At 42.3% G+C, this 21,085-nt stretch overlaps 2 protein-coding genes across 5 annotated transcripts in view; both read left to right on the forward strand.

Annotated features, from left to right (window-relative positions):
- The first annotated feature begins 1,096 nt into the window (after positions 1–1,096).
- On the forward strand, positions 1,097–7,980 carry LOC308124618 (cyclin-dependent kinase 5 activator 1-like). The gene is made up of 3 exons (XM_080487713.1): positions 1,097–1,615; positions 4,950–5,594; positions 6,496–7,980. Exons 2-3 carry the CDS (start codon positions 5,073–5,075, stop codon positions 6,985–6,987), a joined length of 1,014 nt encoding a protein of 337 aa, XP_080343839.1. The 5' UTR covers positions 1,097–1,615; positions 4,950–5,072; the 3' UTR covers positions 6,988–7,980.
- Positions 7,981–14,276: 6,296 nt separating this feature from the next.
- nsfa (N-ethylmaleimide-sensitive factor a) overlaps positions 14,277–21,085 on the forward strand; it is a 37,181-nt gene continuing 30,372 nt past the window's right edge. For 2 of the 4 annotated variants that reach the window (XM_080488018.1, XM_080488015.1), the window contains exon 1: positions 14,277–14,359. In XM_080488018.1, the coding sequence (XP_080344144.1) occupies positions 14,348–14,359 (12 nt within the window). In that variant the 5' untranslated portion in view covers positions 14,277–14,347. The remainder of the gene's footprint in view (positions 14,360–21,085) is intronic. The other 2 variants (XM_080488017.1, XM_080488016.1) reach the window with 2 other exon arrangements.

Raw genomic sequence — 21,085 nt, forward strand, 5'->3', positions numbered from 1 at the left:
CTCTCAATACTAAATTTTCATTATTATTATTATTATTATTATTATTATTATTATTATTATTATTTATTATAATAATAATAATAATTATTATTATTATCATTATTATTATTATTCATTTTTTCTATCTATCTATCTATCTATCTATCTATCTATCTATCTATCTATCTATCTATCTATCTATCTATCTATCTATCTATCTATCTATCTATCTATCTATCTATCTATCTATCTATCTATCTATCTGTTTGTCTATTATGTTGTCACACGTTCTGTGTCATAGTAAATTAGGATTGGCTCCAGCACACACCGACCCACACAGGATTAAGCAGAATAGAAGATGTATGTATGTATGTATGTATGTATGTATGTATGTATGTATGTATGTATGTATGTATGTATGTATGTATGTATGTATGTATGTATGGATGGATGGATGGATGGATGGATGGATGGATGGATGGATGGATGGATGGATGGATGGATGGATGGATGGATAGATGAATAGATTCTGCCTCACCGGCCATGAACCTCACTGTTGTGAACCATATTGTTTTTATTTGTTGACTCACAGAGGCTTGGTGCAGCTGCAGATGATGGAATTGAAGGCAAAATGAGCCTGTGACCAAATAACAAGCTCAAAACGGCCCATTGCATTTTGAAGAAAGTCCTCTGCTGTTGATATCTGAACGTTTGGTGTGGGGGTGGCTGTCTTATTCGTGCAGCAACAGCTTAGATGAGCTTGTTTGTCTGCGGACGGATTTAGCACCCTCAGCGTTTAGAGGGGGCTCGGCCTACTCGAAGTGATTCACAAAATCCTCACCACCACCACCACCACCACCAGCACAACCCTCTTACTCCCCCTCGGCAGCACCAGCAGCTTCAGCACCTCGGACAGCGCCTCCTTCGATAGGCTGCGCGCACCGCGCCGGCGGCCAATGGCCGGAGCGTCGCGGCTGCCACAATCCGGGCCAGAGCGCAGCGGCGGCGGCAGCATCCAGGCAGCAGCCAATCACAGGCCACCGTTTCCCACCCACATCCAACCCGAATAACTGCAGATGCCTGCATCAAAGCATCGGGTCTCTCTCTCTCTCTATCTCTCTCTCTCTCTCTGGCAGGTTTGCATGGCTGAGGGAATAAACGCTCCGTCTATTTTTGGATTTCATAGTGGCCATTTTCCCCCCCACTCCCTCCCTCCCTCTCACGCTCTCTACCTATCTTCCTTTCTTTCTCTGACCTCTTTTTGTGCCGATTTGGGTTTGTTATTATTTATGTCCGAGCTGTGAGCGTCGCACAGATCGTCGCTTCTCAATGGAAGACGTCTTTCCACTCGCTGCGAGCGAAGGAGCGAAGCATCGGCATCCTCACCGAGGAGCGACGCACTCTTTATTTATGAAGATCTGAGGGAAAAGGAGAAGGAGAGACAGAGAAAAAAAGGCAGAAGCCCACCCGGGAGACAAACCCCTCTGTCGGCCTGTGACTGGGTGGGGGTTTATTCGGGTTTTTAAACCGATCCAGATCTGGATACCGAGAGCGCTTTCACATTTTGACCGCATTAAAAAAGGAGGGGTCAAGGTGTGATTCATGGATCCCACAAGAAGACTTCAATAATCAGAAGGTAGGATGACATGGAGGCTTGTTTTGATGCATGCATCATCATGTTTTTTCCCCTCTTCTCCTTCCACTTGATGAAATATAAATCGGCCCCAGGAGAAGGCCTTGACGAGGCTGAGCCACCAGCCGCCACCGCATGTTGTTTATGACTAATCCTGCGCAACAAAACGCAAGAAAGCATCGCATCTCATCACGTCTATGTTGGAGTATTTGTGAGAAACAGGAGCTTTGGGGCTGTTGGTGCTGAAGCTGCCTTGTGTTGGGGAGGGAGGGGGGTGGGGAGTCCAAAGCTTCCATTTTGAAGCTAAGATGGATGCTTGCGCACATTTCTTTCCCTGCCTCTGTGGCATTATCTTGGTTCTTATATAATACTGATGAACAGTGGCAGGCCCGTGTGAGGGCGGCGTGAGCGGGGTTGCCTCCTATATGCTGCTTTAAGCAGAAAGGTAGACATGACTGCCCTGATGGCAGGACACCTTTAAGTGTTCACACACAATTCATGCTGAACATCTCAGATTTGCATAGAATGAAAACCATTTCAGCTTGAGTTCAGTCGATCAACATTCTATCAGGTGCATTTGCACATTCAACAATTGTCTTTTTTTTTTTTTTTTTGCATGGTTTTCGTAGGATTATTCACCAAATATGCATCAAATGTTCAAGCGTAAGCGCTCCCTGCGAATTTTAGACACTGAGGAATTAAATACATGCAGAGAAAAGGACTCTTGTAATCAAAACCACAATTTGAGGTCTTACACATTTATAGCTCAGAAAAATTAAGACAGGGCCTCAGGGGAGTGGATCAAAAGTGTGTTCAGAAAAGAAATAAAGAGAGAACTCCTCAGCATCAAATGGATTTCAGGTTCAGGGGGTTCAGGCTGAAATGATTTGTGTGGATGACTTTTAACTGGGATGTTTTTGATCTGTGGTCATATTTTGGGAAAGCTTGAATAGGATCACTCCTTTTCTTATCTGTGGCTTCACGAACAACAATAAGAGCAGCAGCAACAACAATAATAACACACATAACAATAACGACAACAATAATAATAATGATCATAATAATAATAATAATAATAGGAAAAAACAGCCAACCTGGAGTACTCTTTTTGGCCACTTTAGCCATGGTCTGGGCATCTTTTTCAGGTCTGCTGGTTGATTCAGTCTGAAGATCTGTCTGTGTGAATTTATTTCTGCTTTTAGAAACACATCCCCATGTAACTCATGATCCTCATTCAGATAATAAAAAGAGTAATGTCAATTATATATGGCCTGTCTCAGGGGAAGCTAAATATATAAAAGGAAACAGGCCATGAAAGAATGTCTTCCAAATTACTTAAGGTGAAAATGGGTAAAGTTTGGAGTGTGAACATTCTGATTTCAGACAACATGAAAAGCCAAACAGCTTGTTGTCACTGTCATCCATTCATGTGGAAATCTGATCATCATAAGGAGACCACAATGGGTAATTTATGGCCCCAGAAACTTCAGGTAAACAGGAGAAAACCCCTCGTACTTGTTTTAACTCTATGAACTGAAAGTTTCTTTTTCAAAAGCACTTTGCCTTCCCTTGGCAAAGCTCAATTGGTTCAGGTGATATCTTCATTCATAAAACACACATGCACATTACCCAACATGCCATTGGAGGCAGTAAAAGCAAAAAAAGGGGGTTTCTGTCAGGGGATGGAGTGTGCTCAGATATTTCAGTTGCTAGGCAACAGCAACATCCCCATTCACATCCCATGGAAATGTCTCTCTGGGCAAGTACATGAGAATTAAAGTGTATTCACCCTGTATATACCCATATATGGAAACATCTTCATTTCCATTTTTTTCCCCGGATCATAAATTCACGCCAATAATAATATTCACAATTCTATAGTAATTGTAAACATTAAGGAATGTGTGTTTATTCCCCACCTTTGCTCACGTCAATTGTCTTTTCTTCAAAGTCTGTGCAACTGATTGATGTGTTTTTACTGGAAATATGAAAAGCCATGGTTGGTGGCTGAAAAATCCTTACATTAATTATTTGCAGTGTAGTATATTAATTAGTGCTTTAAAGGGGGTTTAGAGAGATCAGTTTTGATATTTAATACTAATGGCCACTGACTTAAGTTTGACCCTTTATATGCTCTTTAACCATTTGGTAGAGCAGATTTTTCATTGAAACTTTAGAGAAATCCACTCACTCAAATTCAGAATATAAACCTTTTTTTTTTTTAAGCCACGTCAAATAGTTACAGTTAAGCTGAAAGGCTTTATTAAAGCATCCAACTGTATTTCAACTCAAATATAAATAATCTTTATCCGTTTTGTTTAAAGAACCAGTGTTAACCCTCACCCTAACCTTTTTAAAGTACCCAGTTTTGTATAAACAAAATTCAGGTGTAATTAGAAGGGGATTAGTCCAACTCTGGATTAGACTCAACAGTTTTTTTTCTAAAGAATTTGTCTCTAGCTGTGAAGTGCCAGGCACGTTTTCCAAAATAACTGATCTGGTTTAAATCCAGGTCAAGTTCAAAGACATGAAGTAATATTTAAAATCCGATGGTATTTGAAAGAGTTTTATTTGAAAAGTCAATATGATGGGCTAACGGTCCAGGGGCCTATACTACGACTCTGGATTTTCTCTTATCAAGGTAACATCACGGATTAACCCTGGCTTTTCAGTACTGTGACTCTCCATCACTTCTTACCAGGATAAGTCAGCGTGGTAACTTACTCTGAATGTCTAACCTGCTCCAGAACGGGTTATGTTTTGGATTAGAAGTTAATGGTCACGCCTGACACACAGGTACTCGTGCCGTCCTGGTGAGGAATTAATATTCCTACACAAAACACATTCACACGGGGAAAACTGAGCCTCAAAACACCTTGATCAAAAAAAATAAAGTAAGAGAAGCCGCCCCAGGTAAAGCGTTCTTTAGGAAATTATGTTTTCGAAAGATGTGTTCTCACAGTTCACACACTATTTCTTTCCATCGATCCATGGAAAACATAGAGAAACACACACACACACACACACACACACACACACACACACACACACACACACACACACACACACACACACACACACACACACACACACACACACACACACACACACACACACACACACACACACACACACACACACACACACACACACACACACACTCATTCTCACACTATTTAACCTTTAATTACATGCGCTTGGCCTGTGTGAGAAAATGAGAGTATGTGGAATGTTCTCACCGTGAGGATCGAGTGCTAACCACTCCAACGCTCTGTGACTCTGCATCGCAACTAATGGAGTGTATCTTTTTCTGCTCTCTCCTCTCCTTTTCTCACAGGTTTAACCTCCTCCAGAAGTGAGACACTTTGCTCCTGTCAAAGCTCTTTGTCCACATCAGAGAGCTTGCCCCTCTACTATTCCCCTTTACTGCCTGCACCGCCGTTAATCCTCACCGGGCATCATGGGCACGGTGCTTTCTCTGTCTCCCAGCTACCGCAAGGCGGCGCTCTTTGAGGACGGCCCGGCCACGGTGGGCCACTACACTGCTGTCCAGAACAGCAAGAACGCAAAGGATGCTACCGCTGCAGCTGCAAAGTCCCTCAAACGCCCCTCCATCATCAGTGTGTTACCATGGAAACGCATCGTGGCCGTCTCGGCAAAGAGGAAGGGATCCAAGAAGCTGCAGTCAGAGGGCGGGGACGGAGGGAAAGGGAGCTCCCCGGAGTGTCACGCAGCCGCCACGGCCAACTCAGCCTCCAACAGCTCGAAGCTGAAGAAGTCCCAGTCTTGTGCAAATCTCTCATCTTACACGCCAAGCCAGGACCCCTCAGCCACCACCACCACCACCACTACCTCCTCCCACCTGCCCATCTCCAAGACCTTCGCTAACGTAGCTACTGTGGTTGCCAAAAAGAATTCCCTCACGGGCTCCGGGATCCAGCCGTCCACTGCAGCCGGCACGCCAAAGCGTGTCATTGTCCAGGTAACGTTTTATCACCACTACTTTTGGCAGTAAAATAAACACCACTGATGAGTTTTATTAAATTAGCAGCAAAGCTACAATTAATCACATCCTGTATGTCTTGATTGGAAGAAGAGCTTCTCATTAACTCTCCATAGAAGTCCCACTATATGTAACATTAGCAGTGGCCTGTTAGCACGGAGCCTGTTTTCCATGAGCAACGTTGAATAAACAGGAGCTCATACTTGTCTGCTGCTGTCTGCATGTTTGTAGTTGATCTCAGCTGTTTTGTTGAACCAGTCATCATAATGACCCACATAGAACTGACAGCTCAGCTAATGTGTTGCAACCGCACTGCAGCTATGTCCATCTTGAGACAGACCAAACAAAAAGCAACTGAATCAGGTCAGATGGACTTGTTCATTTTGGAAGATGCCTTATCCAACTGAGATTATCAGTTCATTCCGGTCTCTTGACGAGGCTCTCTGGTCGAAGTAAATGATGGTCAGATCAGGTCCTTAAACCTAAAATATCCTGTTAATGTTTTTGTTTTTTTAATTTTCCTATTTTAATAGATCATATGTCTCTCTGATGTGTTTTAACAATCTTCATTGTGGTTGTCTGAGTCTCAAGAGGTCACATTGGGTACAAAAGAGATCATCTCGGATTGACCATGACTCGTTGACGCTGGATTAGAGAGTTTGGTCGGCAGAGGAAAAAGAATAATGTTGTAAATAGAAGAGAGATGGTTGTGTATATATTCTCCTTTGGTAAGAGAAGGTTTTTACACTTTCACATGTAAGGCTTCTTCTAAGACATTTGACTAGTGACCCGATTCAGTTGCTTTGAGATGACCATAGCGTCACCCCCAGTCTTCCTCTTCATCTGGGTTCCCTTTGCTGACCATCTACTTTTAACGCAGGCGTCCACCAGCGAGCTGATGCGCAGCCTGGGTGAGTTCCTGTGCCGTCGGTGCTACAGACTGAAGCGTCTATCCCCGACGGACCCGGTGCTGTGGCTGCGCAGCGTGGACAGATCCCTCCTCCTGCAGGGCTGGCAGGACCAGGGCTTCATCACCCCGGCCAACGTGGTCTTCCTCTACATGCTATGCCGCGACGTGGTCTCGGCCGAGGTGGCCTCGGAGCGCGAGCTGCAGGCCTCGCTGCTCACCTGCCTCTACCTGTCCTACTCCTACATGGGCAATGAGATCTCATACCCACTCAAGCCCTTCCTGGTGGAGGCAGAGAAGGAGGCCTTCTGGGACCGCTGCCTGGAGATCATCAACCGCATGAGCGGCAAGATGCTCCAAATCAACACCGACCCACACTTCTTTACCCAGGTGTTTGCCGACCTGAAAAACGAGAGCAAGAAAGAGGAGGAGAAAACTAAACTCCTCATAGGCCTTGACCGATAAAAAGGAGCTGGGAGGGGGGAGGGGGTGGGGGTGGGCGGGTCTGGATGGACCGGAAACTCACAATTTGAGGACAGGAAGACGAGTTTGATGCAGTGTAGCGCTACCTTGGAGCAGTACTGTTGTCTGGCGTCTCGACGAGTTCGTAATTGCCCACATTTCACATTTCACGAGGCTCTTAAAACTGAACAGACTTTCACGAAGTGAGAAGAACTGAATTCGGTATTTAATTCCTAATGTCACACTGACGGTTAAGATTGAGATTGGAAGCATTTTTAATCCAAGACTTGCCAGTTTAGCTGAGAAAATGAATGACATCTGATCGACTTGTAGCTTTGATTAAAGGAGCCTGAGACGCCAGACAACACAGATTCACATAATTAAGGGCAAATGTTGTATATATACATATATAAATCATCAACTTACAGTATATATGTATATATATTTAACATCCAGGTATTTTATCTATAGAGAAATGTACCACGTTGCATGAGGTCACTTCATACGTCCTTGCACATGACCACTTGCTTATGGCCAATTCCACATTACCCCTTTCCAGTAGTCCTGCCCAAGCTTATTGCACTCACCTGAAGGCCCACTGTTCTAACATCGAGAGCGTTAACTAACATCACCCCATGGATGAGGTAGAGTCTGTCAGACTGTCAAATTCACCACCAACATTTGATATATTAGTACTGTAGTGGATTAATCCACCTGCATATAGCGTAAAGTACTGTACGGGCTTATCCAGTAAGACCTTCTTAGAATCGGGAGTCCAGTTATCTATTTTTCAAAGTATAAAATACTAATCATTGTGGCACACATTATGAAAACGAACCATTAGCACGCTGTTTACATAAACGAACAAACAAACAAAAAAAAAACATGGGAATTTGCAATATTGTCCCCTCCAGCGCACATTTTACCGGGGGATATCCTTTCTTTCTCTGACCGCCGCACTTTTTTCCTGCAGTCCATATTGGTGCTGACCATCCGAAAGAAAGAAAGAAAGAAAGAAAGAAAGAAAGAAAGAAAGAAAGAAAGAAAGAAAAACTCTGCTGCACTTGGACTGTGTGCTGTGTGAATGACTGCTGGTGCTGGTTCATAGAGGACTTGTCCAAAGAGCGGCTCGTGTGACCCGTTGCAGCCAACGCGTGCACACGTCAGATTTGTAAAATGTGATTTATATTGCAGCCGTGGAGGCGCAGGGCAAGATGCTGCAAGTGTAGATGTGAACTTTTCTTCCAAGCCTATGCTTTGATGTTGCTGTTGCCACTCCGGGCTCCAGAGACCTTGGCTGCTGTTTGAAGTCCGTCCCCCGCCCCGCCTCACAACCCCGCCCATCTTTCCTCTGCTCATTGCTCGCCACAGCAACCAGGACACGCTGAGACAACACAGATTTTCTCTCTCTCTCTCTCTCTCTCTCTCTCTCTCTCTCTCTCTCTCTCTCTCTCTCTCTCTCTCTCTCCCTGTCTTTGCCTCTCTCTATCTCTCTCTGTCCATCTGCACCAGTCTGCTCTGAACTGGTTCAGTCCAGTCCAGTCGCCCCATATTTAAAGACTCTCTGGTCCACTGACCTGACGGCTTACTTAATCACCGAGTTGTTTGACATGCATGTGTGCTTCTATAGGTTTCCTAGCATGCTGCTTTGTGTTGGCCACGCCGCACCTCATGTTGAAGAAGAGACTTGAGCGGTCGCCGCACTGAACTACGGAAAGCTAAGAGCGAGTGATGTGACATCCGGGACTCTCGGATAAGGGATGCCTGTGAAAGTGACAGACCATCGATATCTTCCATCATTTGAGTTGGTTTCACGGCGCTTCAGGGTCTAAAATAACTCAAAATGATTGGGAACAGTTAGGATGACACAAGGATAAGAAAATGCAGTAATATTTTTAAATGGAAGGGGGTTTCACAAAAACACCTTTTAAACAATCCTCACTTTCAAGCCATATGAATGTTTGACCCTACAATTTGAATTACGCAACAATGGGCCTGAATTACTTAAGAAGGGGTCCAACACAGATAATATATATATAAGATAAAGTTGTCGTGAAGAGTCAGCTGAGCAAATTCCTCAACGACAGCAGCACTTCTGCTCAAGACTGAACCCAATGGCAATCGTCAATCAGAGGTTGTGAACCCTGCATTTATACTGGTTGATATACCAAATCTCAACTTCTATAGACTTTTGATTTGTCCGTTGAATTATTTCAGCCTCCAAACGTAATACAACCCGGAAGATGTCTGCCATGGAAACCTGTATTATGGATGCTTTCAGCTGCAAGCCAATAAACTGCCATGATTTGATATTGGTGGACAATATAAAGGTGAATCAAGTGAAAAAAAAAAAAAAAGATTTTAATTACACTAACATAAAGTGACATACACATGTTCCACAGCTTCCCTTTTGGCGAGACTCCCAACCCTGGATGATGTCACATCACTGGGTCTTGCCCCTGCCAATAAACTGTCTTCACTTTTATGAAAAACCTCTGCCTTCGGAGACGAGGCAGACATCTTTGTGCCATATCATTCTATAAAGACTCATTATTTCATATGGGAAAAAAAAACAAAACAAACATGAGCCAACTCAGAGTCTCCGACTGCTGAACAAGGAAGACTATAAAGGAATCGTGAATGAGCTTTTTCATAATGTTGCGACAACATGTATTCGAGACTTTCTTCAAGAGGACGACATGGAGAGCTTGTGATTATAATACACGGTGAGGTTTTATGTGTCACTGTGCAAAGATGTGTGCCAAAACTGGAGCCATCCTAAACTGGAGCATTCAACGTTCTGCCTGCAAATTGAGGATTTATTTATTTTTTTCTCCAAAATTTGATATTGGTCTTTTTTTGTGCTTTAATAGACAAAAACAAATGAGATTCAAGAACAATTCCTGATACGCTGGAAAACTTTCAAAGCGTATGACTGGAACCCGAATGTTATGCCTGTTTCCAGACTGGGTGTCTCCACAATGCAGGTGATGTTCGACCACTGGTTGTGTTTTGTGCTGAGGTGTTCACCAGCCGGGCTGCAGCAGGTTCCACGCTGTCCAAACAAACATGTAGCCTTGATCCAGCATCAGACCTCATCAGACAAATATGCACAGGGAGAGTGAATCCATGGCAAGCTGACTTGTTTACACGCCTTTCCTCAGAACTGACAAGTTTGAACAAGTAGCATCTCTTTCAATGGCATTTCCCCAACAAACGACTGTTGAATAATTCATTTTTTATAAAAATATATGGATACATTTATAATGTGGGGTTACTTAATAACCCAAACTGCAAGTAGTTTGATGGGATCTATACATGGTACGAGTTAATTGATGAATAAACACGTCCAAAGGTTGAAAATAGTCTATCTGATAAGATTTAAGTAAAAAATTTAAATTAAAAAGGTGCCAGTTATACATTACAGTAATGTTATTATCATCTAGAAATATTTGATCAAGGCTTTAATCAGATATGACGTGACGGGATTTCTCGATTTACTATGCTCTATATCTCCTGTCAATCTTTATGTTCTATTGATCATATTAACAAGGATTGAAGGAAACTGTTATTAAAAGAGGTATACCTTGAATGGCGCCATCTGGTAGTCATTGCTCAGCTGTCATTGGCCCGACGGCTCCTCGGTGGCTATTTGACGACCACGCTTGAAACATTTTACTAAAAGATCACAAAGACCAGCTGAAACATTCAACTCGCTCACATGTTGATAAATGCAACTGATACGGTATACATTTGGTTTCAAATTGTGAGTTTGGCCCCGAAAACAGAAGAATAAGTTGCTTGGTCGTGGAAGTCAAGCTAAATACTGCCGATAGGTCAACAGGTAGCTTTACAAGCTAATGATTTCTTGTAGTTTTGGCATTGGCAATCTCACCGACTAAGGAAGTGCTTGAGGAAGTACACATGTTGTTTAGCCAATTTATGGTAAAGCAGTGAAATTGAGCCCGATTGCAAGAAAAATAATATTATAATATCAATATAATATTATATAGAGAGTGGAATTGAAAAGGTAAAACTCAAGTAAAGTCCAGACAACGTGAAACTGCTTTAAAATACTTTAGTACTTTGATTTCAACAAAAGCCTTTCTGTTTTACAAAACGTGTTAATGCCCGATAACAGACGCAACACACACACACACACACACGCCGAAAATCTTCTATTTGCATTGTTCAGTATGTCAAATTCTGGCGAACAAGAGAAGCGATGAAGTACTTGTGAGAAACTCCCCTCGGTGTTTTTCCACCATTTTCTCTTCCGCCTGCTCCGGTCCTGTCTGCTCTGCAGGAACAGTTAAAAAAAAGAAAAAAGAAAGAGGCAAACTGAGGGTCAAAGAAACGCGTGGAACGAACCTCTTTCTAGGACCCAACAGAAGAGTACGGGCTACCTGCTCTCACCATCGATCGACTCATAACTCCGTGCCATATTTTCTCTCGCAACACGTACAAGACGAAAACAATTGTGTAACATATGATACTTCTAATGATGACGAAGTCGGTTCTCCTTCCTTTTTCATTTGTGAATCATATTGTGTAAACAAGAATCTTTGTTGAACAAAAAGTCGAGGCTACTAGTGTCACTAGAGTGCTGATGCTGCAACCTGTTACTATGTGGATGTATGAATATGTACGTGGGAAATAAGAATACTTTGATCAACTGTTACAGGTACTTTATATAAAAATCTTTACAAGCATGGTGTTGTGGGTCAATGGCTTTCACCGAAACCAACCACTTTCATGTTCTCTCCATCCATGAATCTTCTCCTTTTTTTAATCTTTGAAAATGTTCTCTATTTCCCCTGAACGCAGTACCATCACTTACCTGTGACGTACTTCTGCCTTCTCCTGATGCGGACTGTTATTGTCCAATGAGAACACATCTCTACCCTTCCTGGTAGAGGCTACCCAGCGGCAATATCACATCCACGTTGAGACAACAAGGACCTAAACCAGGGATCTGCAACCTTTATGATCAAAAGAACAGTTTTTACAATTTTGCCCCAAATAAAGTTTGTCTGTACACGCAAAAAATACTAATTATCTTAAATAATAATAATTTAAAAAAAAAATGCTAATTATCTCAAATAATAATAATTAAAAAAAAAAAATGCTATACATACATAAAATAAGTTTGCATTAATAAAGTTTCACAGGCACAATTATTTTATTACATTTTTCATTTTTGTGGCTATTTTTAAAGATTTTTCTCTCATGGTTTTTCCAGCTTTAGTCATTTTTAGCCTCTTTAAGTTTTTTACCTTTTTACAGCCACTGTACGTTTCTCAAAGGTCAGAAATTCTTTTTCCTTTGATTTCTTTTCCATTTTTCCTTGTGTATTTTCCTTCTTTTTTCTTATTCTAGCTTTTCCTTTTTTCTTTTTTAATCTTTTGATACTTTTTCTCCCTTTTCCCATTTTCTTAGTTTTCCTATATTTTCTTTTTTTCCACATTTTGTCTTCTTTTACTCTTTTCCTCAAAGCGCTGGCTGATTTAGTTGTTTCGCCTTATTCATCTGTTTTTACCCTGGACATTAGACCATTTTTCAATGTCAGAGTGGAACGCAAATGAAATATAAATGAAGACGAAATGTTTACTTACAGATAATATGCTGAGGGCTTCAAGGAGCCACGGGTACAGACCCCCTTAGCTGAACTGAAGAAACTCAACATTCACTCCAGACCTCGGCATACACAGCTCAGTCATCAACCAGGAGCCATGGTCTATCGTCTGATGAAACCAAAGCTCTCTGCAGCTTTCTCCAACCTCATCAACCCACTACCACGTCCTGGATGAGCTGGAATTTCCTCCATTAATGGTCATCAGAGCTTCCTGAGCTTTCTTGAAACCAGAACCCGGAGCGATAAGTGATCATCACTGATGTCATTTTGATGCAAAAGTGATAAATGTGTGTGGAATAGTGGATGGCAAACACACAGGGGGCAGTGTGGGGTGGAAGAACAGACAAAAGGAGGAAAGAGTGTTAATAGAGAAATATAGAAACACGTCAACTAACATGAACTAACCAACAACAGGACTGGAGGGCAGAGGAGATGCTGTCTGTGTCTCTTTGAAGCCTTCATCTCATTCTCCTACTCTGCAGCTTCGTCTGCAACATCCTTTGTCCGTCATATCAATTTGTGTGTTCTGAACGTTTTGGAGCAGTTCCTAGACAGACCACAGCAAGGTAGCAGAGAGTCACTGAGACAACCAACAGCAGCTGCAGCCTAGGCTCCTCGAGAACAGAGTCTAGAAAAGTGTTTTGTTTTTTTTAAGAGGTTTATGCAGAATGCACAACATGTGATAGAAACACTACCTGCTGCTTCTTTTTAACATGTAAAGCACTGATGCCATAAGAGATTAATATAATCATAGAATACTTAGGTATGGACGGGGCGCCCTACATGATGTTTGGGATTCTCTGGGTGGGGTGGGCAGAGTTGGTAAGAGGGCTTTGAGGGCCTGTGGAAATAAGATGTTGATCAGTGTGCTGTTATTTCTTTAAGAAAACGGTATCTCCTCCCAGAGAACAGGGGGGAGAGTTTTGAATGCCCAAGGTTTGTGAGATCATCTTATGCTTCTGACCTTTTCAGTTGGAGGAGATGTCTCTGAAGTGGGGACCAGTATAGTCCCAGTTCTCATCACTTTTGAAGGTCCTTCTTGTTTTAGGCAGTGCTAGATGAACACCAAGTAGCAGGATGGACTCAACACAGGCTCTGCAAATCACAAGCTTAATTCCTTCAACATAGATTTGTGATATTCTTTATTTCCTGGCTCAGGTCACAGTGATATCAAACTGCTTCTTAAACTGTGTGATCCCCAGTGAATAAATTAGGAGCAGCAGTTGCTCTGTTAAAAAGCAGAGGCGCTGTCCATGGTGCTGAAACGAAAAATAACATTAACGCCATGCTAAATACATTGTTCTCATTATATTGTGCAATTCATGAATTGGACAAGGAAAAGTCATCCACAAAAATTGCACAATTATCTTTATATATATATATATATATATATATATTTCAATACATTCAGAGATTTCTTTTGATTTGTTTTTGGGAAGTATTGACGTCATGACGCTCCGTCTGAAGCCGTGAGACGCGCGCACCTCCGTCGATCAATCTGCCACGTGAGACGCAAAGATGCGCGAGCCTCCACGACCACACGCGACTCAACGCCGTGCGCACTTTGCCGAGTGCGCACGCTCCTCTCCTGAGCAGCCAATCAGCGTGCGGTGCGAGGTCGCTTATAAAGCCGCTGTGTACGTAGAGCCTCTCCGCCTCTCCGTCCCCGCTGCGTCCTATCGCTCATTGACCCGAGCTGCATCCGCTTCATCCACCGCAACCGCGAAGATGGCGACCCGGGTAAGAAACAGATGCATTCATTTCTGCATCCCTCTCAAAAGAAAATGATCGATCTATGTGTCACGGAGTTATAAATACACGAAGAAGAAAAAAATACTGATCCGTGGTGCAAAATGTCGGGCGAGTCTCGGCTCTCCTCTGGATTGTCAGCAGTCGTGGTGCGTTTATCGCCCGAACCTCAGCGCGAATTGTGTTTCTTTATCTCTCCTGGTGTTATTTCCCATCCCTTTGAACCCTGGCATGTCCAGTGCAGAGAGCGGATCTGCCCGCTCCCAGCGTGTCGCTCCATTAATCCGGGGGCTCGACGTGCCCTTGAGCCTTGCGTATAAACGCGTGAACCGAAAAAAAAAAAAAAAAAAAAAAAAAGCTTTTAGAAATGACAATGATTCATTTTGTGTTTGGTCGGAGCGTCCAAGCACGTCAGCAACCATTTATTGATATTTGATGCAATGGGTGGCCGGTGCAGCTGCTTGCTCAGCTTCCAGTCTGCTGCTTGTGTTTTGCGCCTCGTCGTGCGCCGTTCCGAAGAGCGTGCGCACGGCTGGACTGTGCGCATGTTTATCTCAGGGCTTGCGTGCAACCTGTCCATGCACAGAGGGTGGTGTCAGGTGTCCGCCTGCCTTCACGAGCCCGATATCACATTCAAAATGATATTGCCTCCAGGCATGACGGTATTAACGTCAAAACAGTGATATCTTCAATTTCACATTATAGTCCAATACATTTTTTTTTTTCAAATTTTTCACCCTTCAGACAATAATATCAAGTAATTTCTTGCCTTACTTCTGTGTGTCAGTGGACTCATTTCTAGGTCAATACGTAACATTAGAAATGAACTCAAGCCACAGATACAAAGATCACTTTATCAAAGTGACATTTCGAAAAGATTAAAACGACTAACGTAGATCAGGTTGAGATCTTTATATCATTATCAACAATTCAATTCAACTTTATTTATATATCACCAAATACAACACAGTCATTTCTCGGTGCTTTTAACAGAGAAAAGAAAAAAAAACCAACAACAAATACACGATATTAACCCCAAATTCAACACTCATCTTAATTGTGAGCATGTCAAGTCAAATCAGTTTATTTTAGATGAACAAAAATCTAATTCAGTAATGTGAATTGGTACATCTACTATTGTGCTGTTTCTCAGTTTTTTGAAGCTGTGGATGGACGCTATGGATTCAGTCAGTTTTTCTCCCTTCAACGCAGGTTATCTATCTCCCAGTGTCGGTCTCTTTACGGCTCCTTATCTGCTGTTTGTCCAGCTTTCAGCCTGCCAACACTCTGCACCAAGTACTTGTAATTTGACACCAGCTTTAGGGTATTGCTGATGCACCTGGAGCTGTAAACCCTCGAAAGAACCCTGTGCATGCACCTCGAGCGATCTCAGCTGTTCGAAACCCCCGTTTTAATAATATTCTGTTCATATGAAGACATAGCATCGTAACTTTAGAAAACATTCCTTTTTATTGTCGGCTCACTTACAGCGTCACTCAGCCTGAAGTGAAATGGCCAAAACAAATCTTCCTGAAACATGCCCATCCAGCAGAAAAAAGAAAAAAAAATCCTGTCTCACCTTTTCCTCTGCAGACTCCAAGTTTGTTTCCCTGAGTCAGCGATCCTTCACTCGTATCTCTGCCAATCGTTTCTCTTGTTTTTTGGAGGATACGTACATTAAAAAAAAATAAAAATACCTGTGAAAGAGCAGGGATTCTTTAAGTTTTATATATTAGCCACTTTTTTAATTACATTTCTAATGTTATTCAATAGAAGAATTGTGCAGTATAAAAAAAACAGTAATACTTCCAGATGGGTTATATTTTAATATGTCTCACGTTGAAGTTGTAAATTATGGTGACATTGGAAGAATCCGCAGTATAAAGATGGTAATAATTTGTGACTTAATCAACGTACATGTGAGGCGAGGGATACCAGGAACAGTCTGATCGGCGAGCAAATGAGGACCTAACTCCTTTATAGTGCAACGAACACGACCGTGAATAAACTAAACTGAACTCCAATTTCATCATTTTAATAATCCACTGATGAAAAATGGAATGCAAAGGCAGCATTGGGAGGAAAATCACTAATCTGTGTGTCTTTTGTTCATCCTGGGAATTCTGTATTGTACAAGTATTTGACTATTTGCTTTCTTATTACTCCCCTTTTCCAATGTATTTTGCAAACTTTGAATTATGACCGATATAAAATTTGTCTCAACAGCAACAAAACTCAGACTTCCAACTTTTCTTGAAGGGGTCATGTCATTCAGCTTTTCAACACTTTCACATGGTCTGATTGGTCCAAAACTATTGTATTCAAAGTTTCTTGCTCCAAATCCAGCTTTTCCTTGATTTTCCTCCATTTGAATATTGGATCATAGGAGCTGCATTCAGAATCTGCTGTGTCTGTGTGAGCTCGATGGGCTCCGCCCACACATGCCCATCTTGGGAAGAGGAGGAAGTACTTCCTCTCGTGGTGCCATGTGCCAGAGCAGAGCTGCCTAATTGCGGGAGGAGTCAAAGGGAGGGCCTACCTCGATTGGGATTGGCTAAACCCCCGATGACGCTATAGAGGGTTTGATTTCTGATTGGCTCGTTGGAGCAACACACTTTTTAAAAATTGAAAACAGGGAGAGGAATTAATTTTCTTCACCTCTGGGGCGTCATTCCAGTTATGGGGACCCATAAGACTATTGTGAAACCAATAGAAAGTGAATTTTGCATAATATGACCCCTTTAATGCAGATTGATCAGCGTGCAGCCACTCCAATGCTGCGCATCTTATCTTGTATAGATGAATCTGAGTTTTGGATTCAGCTACACCATGAAGGTAGCGTGGCCAAAATGCCGAGTCATGATGCGAGAGGCTATCAGCTGCAGCGTCACACTCCCAGACTGTGTCATCATGCGCTGCACAGGGACTGGAGTCATGTGCGTTTGTGAATGAGCGTGCACTTTCTTGCTTTTTTTTTTGTCGGTGCATTAAGTATATTCCAGCCTCATAATCGCTTGATCACCTCACGGCCAGCTAAATATGGAGCGAAGCGTTCGCACGGGCCATTATGTCAGTGCCGTTCACCAAAGAGCTCTGAGCTGCACGTGCGTGCGATCGTGTCTTTGTCTCAGTCGGAAAATTAGACTGCGACATTCCTCCGACAGGAGAAGCCCTTCGCATGACAGCGGGAAGGTTTTCTGATTGCCTCAGTCACTGTTTTACTGTCACAGGGAGGAAGAAGATGAAATCTGCACGAAGGTTAAATGGATCTGACTTGCAATAGAAGCACTGAGCTCAGACGTTCAGCCACAGCAGGATTTAATGTTTTTAACAGTCAAACTGCTGCTTGCGTGTCTTTACAGTCTGACTAGTGATTTGTGAACGAGGCGCTACGCCCAGGAGCTCCTGGTCGGTCGATGCCGCTTTGCTTTATGATGACTGTGCATTTTTTATTTTTTTATTTTTTTCCTATTGAGTTTTACACAGGAATTAATGCGAGTTTCTTTCAATGAGGGAAAGGCTGTTACGAGGTTCATTTTCAGGATATGAGCTGCTTATGATCTGGACTGAAGTCTAATAATAAATGGTGCAGGATCACTAAGCCAATATATTGTTCATGGTATCATAAGACAAAAAGACAATCCCAACTGAATTTTTTAAATCTCTCAGTTGGATTACGCTCATTGAATTTCTTTGTTGCTTAATCTCAGATGTCTAAAACAATGACTACCCGCGTTATATATATCGAGCTCATTAATGTGCACGGACGTTTTGTGGCCTTGCAGGTGAACACTAAGAAGCTTTAACCTCCATGACAAATCCGACAGCAAAGAGTTGACATACCAACTAAATAAAACATCAACAGACTCAAACCGTGAAAGAGAATATCAGATAGTATGTTTGGCTGCTGTCGACCAAAACAGGTCATTGGAACGCGCATCATAGACTTGGCGAGTTTTTGCACAAAATGTCCTTCCCAGATTCGAACCAAGGTCCCTCTTCACCCGAGGTTAAGATTGAACCCAGAGCACCAACAGGAGAGGCTTTGTATGGAAATATAAGACAAGAACGAATTAAAACAATGAAAACTACCAGGAATAGACCAAATAGCACCTCAAAGATAAAAAAAAAAATTCTGTTACCATGGCAAGAGGGCGAGTATTCAGCATGTTATAGTTCCTTTTCACAGAAACATAAGACAATAGTTTTATTCTCTGACGGTGACCAAAGCTTAAACGCGTCATAACAGGCTTGATAAAGAAGCTTCAGTGCACCTCAACCACAAACATTTCTATATTCCTAATTTAACTTCTTTCTATAAAATGCAACATTTCCATTTGTCACACCCTCTAAACTCGAAGCTGTCGAGGCTCAATCAAGGCGACTGATATGATATATGATAAAGAACACATATATAGAAAATGAAATACAGAAACGTCTTGAACTGGATTCAGCGCTAAAAATGATGAGGATTGTATCAGTGTGTTACATTTCCTCTGATGAAAGTACATCTGTGTGGTTGTGTGATGGCGCGTTGAGCCTCCTGGTCATTCAGCATGCATGAGTCAAAAGTGACCAGTGGCGTGTTGTTTGGCCACACACACACACACACCCACACACACACACACACACACACACACACACACACACACACACACACACACACACACACACACACACACACACAGCCACAGAGGCTGTGTGCTGTTGCTGGGCGTACTGCAGCTTGTCAGAGTGAGTCAGGACAAAGCGAACAGTTCAACGTCGTGACACCATGATGGACCCAACATCGCACAGGCTGTCATCAGGAAAACCGGATTATGCTGAAATGTAAGAAGAAGATCTGCGAGTACTGCTTTAGTTAACCCCGTATCCTCCCCGGTCATTCTGCAGTCTTCAGTTATGTAGGGACTGTTGACCTGCGCGTTGTGTCTGGCCAAGTAATCCATATCATACTCACTATACAGTCATGCTAGTAGCTTTTTGATAAGCACAGAGAACAAAGTGTCTATTTGTGCGCCACAATAAGTAAATGCAACTTTCCCAGACGACGATTCTAGTGTTTAATCAAGATCTTCATAAGTAATTTCCAGTAATGATGACAGAATGACTGAAGCCAGAGCAAAACAGCTGTTCTTTTATGCCAGAAGATCTAAATATTACAATTTGGGGATGAAATACAAAGCGCAGGAGTTTTTGCAGGCCAGTGAAGTTGCAGTTTTCTGTCAGGTGACCACACGACTTTTAACGGAATTTGTGTGCATTGGTGGCACATTGCCGTGTGGAGGAGAAGAACTGATGTAGCTTGATGTTTGCTTTGAGCCTTTCGACCCCCCGTCTTATCACGGACTGAAGCTATGTGTTACCACCGACCTCATATCTTTTCAATTTAATTGAAGCCTTCACTCGTCCACCTGGTAAGCAGCCCCGCTTCATAGCGAGACAACCTGGACTCAACATGTTGGTGTTCAGTTTGCACGTTTTCACTAGCGGTGAGCTGGAATCGGCTCCAGTAACACGTCGCTCTAAGCTGAATTAACTGGTATAGAACATGGATGGACAGAGTAGAGTCGTATTTCTTTCCGAAAGTTCACTTTTGTGACAATAGTAATATCTATATTTCTTGCTTGAGAACAGAATCACGCAGGTTCTACACGTTTCATAACTTCAGACAATGTATGTGTTACTTTGCTTCAGCTGTCGCTTTCACAACCGCTTGACATATTTGCCTTCATAATCTGCAGTGCATCCGCTTTCTTAATGGGAATAGCTGTTAATCTTCTTTACTTGTTGTATCTTTAGATAGCTATGACACCTTATTGCAACACGTTTTAAAATATTTTCCAAAATATACAGTTATATATAAAAAAAAAAGCTAATTTGAACCACCTGGAAATCATCATCGATAATTAAGATAGCGTTTACAAAATAGATAGAATTTACAAAATATTTATTCATCCATATTTATCTTCATTCATCTTTGAAGTCACCGTCAGGAAATGCCTGCCTCTGCTAATCTGGTGAATTGAATGCAGAGAAAATGAAAATCCTCACGCACTAATCTTTTGAATACGACACTGCTCAATAAGCCCAACGACTGATAGAATTTTTCCATCATGGTTTCATGGGATCATAAAGGTGGTCTGCCATTGTATAATCTGTGAAGCAGGGGATGTTTGCATGAGTGCGCAGGTTCACAGGCCTGACAGTTGAGAGCCTGTCGGTGGCCATCTGATCAAACACTTGCTTCTTTTGACTTTTGACTATGGATGATCTGCGTCATCACAGTAAATGGACCTCACCTCTAGAGCATTTTCTCACTTTCAAACATAAACACACTGTTGGTGATGGCTGCCATGCAGCGTATTGGGATTATTGGTGGATTCAATGTGTCGACGTTTGTCCGTATCCTGCGTTTCTGGCTGACCAACTCGAGTTCGGAGTGATTTATTGTAGAAAGACAGCGTGATGTAAACACATAAACCAGGATAGTTCGATGTAAAAATGCTTCCTGTGTTTTCACATGGCTCTGGATTAAGAAGGTGATCTTTCCATCGATATTTGAAGCAACAACCTTAATTTAACATTTGAGGATGTTTTTTACGTGTGTGTAAATTGAAGCCGTTTTAAATCGCTGCAGGTTCACTCAGGTTTGCAACAGTACTGAGGTGGTGCTTTCAAGATTTGCTGAACATTTGCTGCTTTTAAAGCTACGGT

Source organism: Lipophrys pholis (genome assembly GCF_963383615.2).
Source record: "Lipophrys pholis genome assembly, chromosome: 19".
Taxonomy (NCBI): domain Eukaryota; kingdom Metazoa; phylum Chordata; class Actinopteri; order Blenniiformes; family Blenniidae; genus Lipophrys; species Lipophrys pholis.

Bases quoted from the DNA above. Each gene is read 5' to 3' on its own strand.
- LOC308124618 (XM_080487713.1), top strand. From the start codon at position 5,073: ATGGGCACGGTGCTTTCTCTGTCTCCCAGCTACCGCAAGGCGGCGCTC. The intron at 5,595-6,495 runs GTAACGTTTTAT...CTTTTAACGCAG, and splicing joins CAAAGCGTGTCATTGTCCAG to GCGTCCACCAGCGAGCTGAT.